Source organism: Hippocampus comes, unplaced genomic scaffold, assembly GCF_001891065.2.
Source record: "Hippocampus comes isolate QL1 unplaced genomic scaffold, H_comes_QL1_v1.1 scaffold53, whole genome shotgun sequence".
Lineage (NCBI taxonomy): Eukaryota > Metazoa > Chordata > Actinopteri > Syngnathiformes > Syngnathidae > Hippocampus > Hippocampus comes.
This window is the reverse complement of record NW_017805707.1, coordinates 1099671-1107210: the sequence shown is the minus strand read 5'-3', so window position 1 is coordinate 1107210 and position 7540 is coordinate 1099671. Positions and strand designations below refer to the sequence as shown.

Genomic DNA, 7540 nt, shown 5'->3' with positions numbered 1-7540 from the left:
TGGTTTGCAGCTTGTATCCGCTTTGGTCGAGGCAGGCCGACACGGTACCGTTGTGCCGGATCTTTGAGGTTTTTTTTTTTTTTTAATTTCTTTCTTATCGAAATGCTAGCTTGATGTCATCTCATGAGAATTCTGTTGGCAAAATGGACAAAAAGCTCATTCAAGAGCATGAGAATATTTTCTCGCAAGGCTCATATGCAAACACACTGGGGAAAAAAAAAATCAAAGTAAAAGCAACTGCAAATTGTTTGGGAGCATATAACGTGCTTTGTTGTGTTATCAATAAATTGATATTTTAGCCCAATAAATGTTTTTATTTTTTTTACAGTGCAGTTTTCCATACAAAATGCAGGAACGCAGTAAGAGACTTGAAAGACGTTCGGTGGTGTAAATGCTCAATTTGTTTGGATTGGATGCTTTAAACACGATATCGCGACTGCAGTGTCGCAAAATTTTTGGACCAAAATCCAACAAAAATGCTCATGAGATCCCTTTCTCGGTCCAAGCGGTTGCAGAATTTTGTGTAACTTTGGTTTCCCGACAACGGCAACGAGCGCTTGCATTAAAGCAACAAAACTTTCGACGGGCAAGCGATGTTAGTGCATCCATCCATCCAGGCTGCAAGTTCTGGAGCTACAGATGGAGCTGGATAGCAAACATAAGCTCGAAACGCTTTCCTTTCACCTTTCTGACATGGCTATTATCATCGTCACCGTTCATATTAGTCGTAGAAGGATCTCCTCACGTGGTCACCAGGCCACACCCATTTCCTCGTGAAAACTATTTGGCTTTGCTAGATATTTTTGTCACGTTTGGTTCGTCGGTGGTTTCAGTCGTGATGGGACGGCGGCGCCTTTCAGAACATGACATATTCACCAGTTTGGTTAAATTAAGAACAGCAATTAAAAAAAAAAGATGTTTAGGGGCTCTGTTTTCATTAAAAAAAGCGCATCTGCGGCAGGGCAAAAATGCCGGCGAACGCTAATTTTCGGACAAACGCAGCGAGGGAGCGTTATGGCGATGCTCAGACCGCATCTAAATCATGGCCTAACGTAAACCGCTGGTCTCATGGGACTTTGGTGAAATTGATCCGGCGACAGGCAGGCAAATACTGAGCGCCGGCAAAATTAAATTGCCCGCTCAGATCTGTTGTCACACCGCGGCTAAAACGGCAACATTGCTCCATTCGTGCTTTTCCACAGAGATGTCCGGGCCGAGACTGTCAGTTGCGCCTCATTTAAAGGGCAGGAGAGGAGCCGCTTTGATTGGCGACGACTGTCGTGAACACTCCCACAGCGGCGCAGCTGCGCTCCACGAAACTGTGCCATTCGGGAAAATAGGGCCCAAAATGATTCTGCACTTTCGCACAAATGGTTCTTGTTTTGGTTCTGATCCACTTTTACGTTTCTCTGGCCTGCGGTGCCCCCCCCCCCCGCCCCCCACCAATCCTTTTATAAAGTGGATTTCAACCTGCGGTACACATGCTCAAAGATCTCCATGGAGCGTCTTTTGAGGAGGCCTTGAAAGGAAACAATCCCAGAGGTTAGTCGAAGGTAGTTTTTTGCGGAACGAAAGCTTCTTCTTGGTACGAGCAGCTGAGTTTGGTGTCTTGTTTCAATAAGCTCGTGTCGGCTTTGGTTTCTAGCTGTTGCCTGTGACTGCTTGCAGGTCGACAAAGCTTTCAGAAGGTGGAGGTAAAGGAAAGATGTTGGAATGGTGCTTTTTCTCAATTTTCATCCCCTTTTTTTGTCTGCGAAAACTCTCGAGAGCGCAGTTTTTGTTGTGATGGAGGGAATGGCATTTACAGTCGGGGGTGTCCGTGATGACGTGTGGAAATGGGCTGAATTTAAAAAAAAAAAAAAAAAAGAGATGCAACAGCGACATACAAGCGGTGACACAACAGACTTGATTTGAACCAGCAATCGTGTCTAGACATCAACGGCTACCGTGGCTCGGCTTATTCACAAACAAAATGGTCCTTTTTTTTTTTTTTTCCTTTTCTTTTTGGCAGAATACGACAGAATTTTGCTCATTTGTGTCCTCCTTCCTGATATCCATCCATCCCTCCATGAGCCCATCCTCCTTGTACTGCGGTGGCCACGCCATCTTGGATCAAATACTTTTGTTTTTTTTTTTCCTTTTCTTTTTGCAGGCATTTCATGCCTGACATGTTGGCGTCAGCCATCTCAAAGGGCTGCAGCAGAGAGTTCCTTTGGAGCGTCCGGATGCATGCTCAAATAAATAGTCCCAGTGGAGAGAAAGAACGAGAGAGACGGTAGAGGGAGGAACAAAAGGAGAGTGGACGGCAGTTTGCGTGAACGTTGCACAAGTCTGGCCCGGGAGAAAAAAAAAAACAAAACAAAATCAAATAAAAGAGCATACTAAGGGATAGAAAAGGAAAATCACTCGAGGTCTTCCGATAAGTTCCCTTCCTCCAGCTCCCGGTCATCATCCAGCTCTGGACTGTGATTGGCCGTCGTCACCAGCGACATGGGACAGTCATCGTCGTCCATGTTGGGGGGCTCCTCTTTGACGTGCACGGGCGGCCTGTGACACAACCACATTGGCACACACTTTCCTTCTTTCTTTCCTTCTTTCTTTCCGGTAAACACGAGAAGGGCCGCGACATGCATTATCCAGCATGCAAGCATGTTGTTTTTCGCCAGACGCTAATTTGACATGATGCCCCGCGTCGACTGTAAGGAAGAACACGGCAAAACGCGGGCGATGGGCTGTGATGCCTCAGACATGTTTGGCATTTAAAAGTTTACTGATGACACCAGGTTGAAATACATGAAAAGGGCGGGCGGGAGTGGGAAGGAGGGGGTTGGTTGGGGGGGAAAAAAAAAAAAAACAGAACACATGATAAATAATGGAGAATTTCTCATCCCTAAGCCCCCCGGAGCAAAGGCAGAGGAGAGGCTTTTTTATCTAGTTAATAGAAAGCGCAGCCGCTAGTTAATATGCAGGGGCTGCGCGTGTCGCTCCTCAAGAGGAGTGAAAAAAAAAAAAAAAAAACGCAGCGAGGTTCTGCCATTAATCAACTTCAGCCCCGGCAGTTGGCTCGGACGCCATGATACATGTTTTTAAACTCCAAATGGACGAACATCTCGGCCCGTTTAGCGACGGCGACGACGACCGGTAGGAGCAGCCCGACGTTGGTCGCCGAACAAGAAAAAAACAAGGCCGAACACGATCTTGTGCCGCCATGATAAATCTGACAAAACCTAATTATTTCCGACACATCGGTTGCATCAAAAAAAAAAAAAAAAATCCCCTCAGACTGCAACAGAGGAGGTGGAAAAGGAGGGGGGGAGGGGGTGGCGGGTACGGGGGCTCGTCTCATAGCTTCACTCCCGAGCTGCCCTCGTCACTGCTCAACGTGGGCCGTGGGGGATTTCGGATGCCATTTGGAATTTGAACAGAATTGCAGAAGTTACACATGACTGGAATATGCAAAGCAAACACTGGGAAGGAATATCCCGGTGCCTTGTTTGATGTCGCTGTGTTTGGAATCTGCATTTTGTCGTTTCTAACGAGACAACACAACACTTGTTCTTATCTAAAATGACTCATTCAGTCCGTGATGGCCAAACTTGGGAAGGAAGGCAAATAGGTGTGTCCCCGGTCCATCCGTTTAGCGGTCCGGTCGATAGCGTGAACCCTTTAAGCACCAATGGGGAAGCAGAGCTTTGTCTAATTGTCCGATCCGGGCGTCCGCTCCCGAGAAAGGCCTTTAAGAAGTGATGTCCTATTTCATTTAGCTCTACGGGCCACTCCATTATTTAAAAGCGATCATGGAAGAGACGGTGGCAAAAAACACATTTCTTCCATTTTGAGGTTCTCTTGGTCGTATATACGGAGGGACGCGGCGTCTCGGGTGGAAGGCAGTTGGAGCGAGAGAAAAGTAAGAAGGGGGGGGGGGAGAAAAAAAAAACATCAATTCCATTCTGTTATTAAAAGTTACATGACCTGAGGGAGTGGGGAATGGCAGCAGATTTGGCCCACTTAACACTCCATTTGCGAGCCGGGGTAGTAAACATGCCCGGACAGGTTCATGTATGGACGTCTGGTGGGACGAAACGAGCGCTCCCCTCTTCGACACACTCGGAAAGTGCATCTTTTGTCCATTACAAGCTAAGAAAATGTCATGTGACTCTGCCAGTGAGCACTGATGGACATTGCATGCGCATTATGCGCCTCTACTTGTGCGTGTGTGTGCGTGCGTGCACGCCGAGCGTATTTTCTGTCATGTGAATCGGAAAATAAAAGTGTCGTTTCTCGCTCTCGGCACCGTTTAAGAGGAGGGAAGAAAATATGTCTTTTTTTCTTGCTGAATATTCAGAGGCGGCGAAATCGCTACAATGCACACAGTGGCGCTGACACAGTTGGGTCAAAAATATCCCAAGCGGGGGTCAAAAAACGGAAATGAGCCAAATATCTGACTTATTCACTGAACCCACATTTTAGGGGCAGATGAATAATCCAAATTTTTGTTTAAATTTGGGGGATAAAACCAAGAACCCCCAAAGTTAGGTTTGTTCCTTTTTGACCCAAATTTGGTTATTTTGAACCCAACTGTTTTGAGAGTGCGTTTGCAGATGTTACACAAAGTGTGGGAATCACAAGCGAGAGACGATCGGGATTAGGGAGCGGCGGAGGGCGAGGGGGATGAATGATGAATGTAACCTTGCCTCAGGGTCCTGACACCATAAAAAAAAAAAAAAAAGCAACGGTACCGTGGGTTAAATATCAGGCAATTAAACTAACAAAGGGCACAAGGACACAAGGTGGGTGGCTCAACATGTCTTACAATCCCAGACAGCCTTTCAAACTCATAAAAAAAATGTGCCAAGTGTGAGTGTGCGTCGTGCAAAGTCTCCAATAATTGGACCGTTAAAAGCACGAGCGCTCCTCGATGGCTGTCAGTCTACGCAGCGCCGGTTTTTTGCACGCGAGTCGGACTTTTTGACGATGCGTAAGACGCCCGGCGGGTACGCGAAGTGGGAGCGAGTGTGCGGAACCTACATGTGTCCGGGCGGGGAGTAATCGGGGCTGCCGTGTCCGTTGCTGTCCAGGTGATCCAGCGAGCCGCTGAGGTCGTCGTGGACGGACTGCAACAAGGCGGGGGGGCTGCAGCTCAGCGTGCCGGGAGGGCTGATGCCCAGCAGGCCCGGCGGGCTGCCGCCCAGCAGGCCGGGCGGGCTTCCGCCCATCAATCCGGACGGGTCGCCGCCCAGGAGGCCGTGGCAGCCGCCCATGGAGCCGCTGGTCATTAGGCCCGGGGTCCCCAGTAGAGGCAGGGTGGTCTCTGCCAGGGCGGCCTGTGCGACACCAGACAACCGTTAGACGACGGATGTGCAGACCGTTCACACTGACAGAAAAGTGGAAAAAAAAACGGCAGTCGGTCCAACTTTGACTCTATTTTAAAAAAAATTTTAAAAGCCCAATTTTGGTCAAAAAAATGGAATTCCCTGCAACTTGGGTTCATTTGAGCCTGCTATTTTTTTTTTTTTTTTAATTTAAAATATATTTTTTTAGCATTTAGCCTGGCGTTTATTTTTCTTGTGCAGCCGGCCAATGAAAAAGGTGAAATGCGCCCCCTCCCCTGCATGACCCAACGAGCTGCTTTGATCAGATCAGAAGTTGAAAAGGGGAAGCAGGATGAATAAATAAATGATGCCCAGATTGGAGCAGCAAGTGACAAGCGTACTCGCGGTTGCCATTCAAACGCCCTCATCCCCCTTGAAAACTTTACCTCCAAATAAAAGAAAAAAAACCTTTGACACTTTTGCCGGCCGAGCATGAAAGTTATATGCCGCGATTAAATTTTTAAAAGTTTTCCGCCATGAGAACCGAGCCGACGTGCGCGATGAAGTCAAATCATTGATGACAGAGCGGATAAATATTCATGCGCGTGCCCTTGCGTTTGCGCACGGACGTCGTCGCTCTCGTGTGGCTGCGAGCGGGACGAAGGAAGCTGTCGGCCCACCCCCGCTTCTGCTATTGAGGTGGTCATCTGCTTGGGTTCCTACCTGGAGGCTGGCGTTGAGTGGAGATCCGTAGCCCAGACTGGAAGGCAGGTTCTTGACAAGTGACGGGCTTCTGGAGAGGGACGAGGTGGAACAGCGCTCAGTTAAGATGACAAATTGATTGGCGGATACGCTTGAAGAAGCAAATTGACAAAAACATTGCGACACTGAGCATGAAGCTCAGGTACGTTTGTGGTGGTGTTTTTTTTTTTTTTTAATTCATTCATCAAAAACAACTCACTGGGATGTCAAGTACGGTTTAGTTCGAACCAAAAAGGCGATCAAGTCCACAAATTGTTTGAGCACAGAGCAGGGGTGTCCAAACTTTTTTGCATAAAAATGGACGGATGAAAGGGCAACTTGAAAGTTCTTCAATGTCAGTCAAGAAAGCAATTCCATATTGTTTGTATTGTCCAGCTGATTTCATCAGATTTCTGTTAAAGCTGTTGAGGCAAACGGTATATAAATAAATGTATTTGTATGAATGGCACCAGCACAGCCTCCCATCTCGCTCTGCCCACCTTCACTTTTTTTTGCAGCCCATTGTCAAATTTTTTTATTTTTTATTTTTGTCATCCCATGAATTATTGATCGCAGCATCTTATTAAAGGCAACGTGAACAAATTTACTGTCTCGGAAATGTGTTCATCGGGAGCCAAGAAGTCCCGTCGCTCTCAATTCCCACAAGGTCGGCGACCCCTGCTCGAAGAAGGTCTTAAGGACCGAGTCCCACTTCCTCCCCTGCTCGATCACGACTCGTACCCTGTAATCTTCTGCGACCGGCGTTTCTGGTATTCCACCTCGTCCACCGTCCACACGGCGCCTTTCACGTTCTCCACGCGCACAAAGCACTTGTGCAGGCTCAGGTTGTGGCGCACGGCGTTCTGCGGGTCAGAGGAAGACAGCGAGCGAGCGAGCGCGGTCACTCATTAGCTCCATAATTGATTTTTTTGGAAAGAAATTCTGAACATTCACGCTCCATTGATTTAATTAGCAATAAAAAAAAAAAAAAAAGAGAGAGAAAAATGAGTGAAAGTGAATGCTCTTACAAGTCAGGCCCACAGTACATATCAATCAGAGTAAGAAGACTAAAAGGAGGTAATCAGCATAGCGAATGGCTTATGGTGCTGACAGAAGTGGTAATGCGGGCCTTGATAATGGCGATGTCAGTAACCCTCTCTTGTCCTTAATGGACACGCTGTTTCAAAAAAAAAAATGACGGCCGTAAGATGTGTGTACGTGTTTGCCTTTTCGCTATTAAAGCCGTCCTGTAAATGACGACACTCATCCAAAGTGAGGTGATTCTCCTCATTGCAATGTGCGCAAACCCCCCAAATATTATGACCGTCATTAAAACCTGCATCAGGCTCAAACAATCAGCACGGCTTTAATGTCCCTGCCTCTCATATTTATCACCTCCCTCGGATTGGCGTGCGTGCTCTTCCGCCAAGAAAAAAGGGATTCGGCGGTGGAGGGGGGGGGGGGGGAACACAAAAACAGCTCTCGCT

At 47.5% G+C, this 7540-nt stretch overlaps 1 protein-coding gene across 1 annotated transcript in view; it reads right to left on the bottom strand.

The window, feature by feature from the left end:
* Positions 1-316: 316 nt before the first annotated feature.
* Positions 317-7540, bottom strand: part of foxp2 (forkhead box P2) — a 57022-nt gene continuing 49798 nt past the window's right edge. The window contains exons 16-20 of the mRNA XM_019882956.1: positions 7390-7399; positions 6795-6916; positions 6036-6105; positions 5029-5324; positions 317-2547 (exon numbers count right to left, since the gene is read on the bottom strand). Coding sequence (XP_019738515.1) covers positions 2403-2547; positions 5029-5324; positions 6036-6105; positions 6795-6916; positions 7390-7399 — 643 coding nt within the window. The 3' untranslated portion in view covers positions 317-2402. The remainder of the gene's footprint in view (positions 2548-5028; positions 5325-6035; positions 6106-6794; positions 6917-7389; positions 7400-7540) is intronic.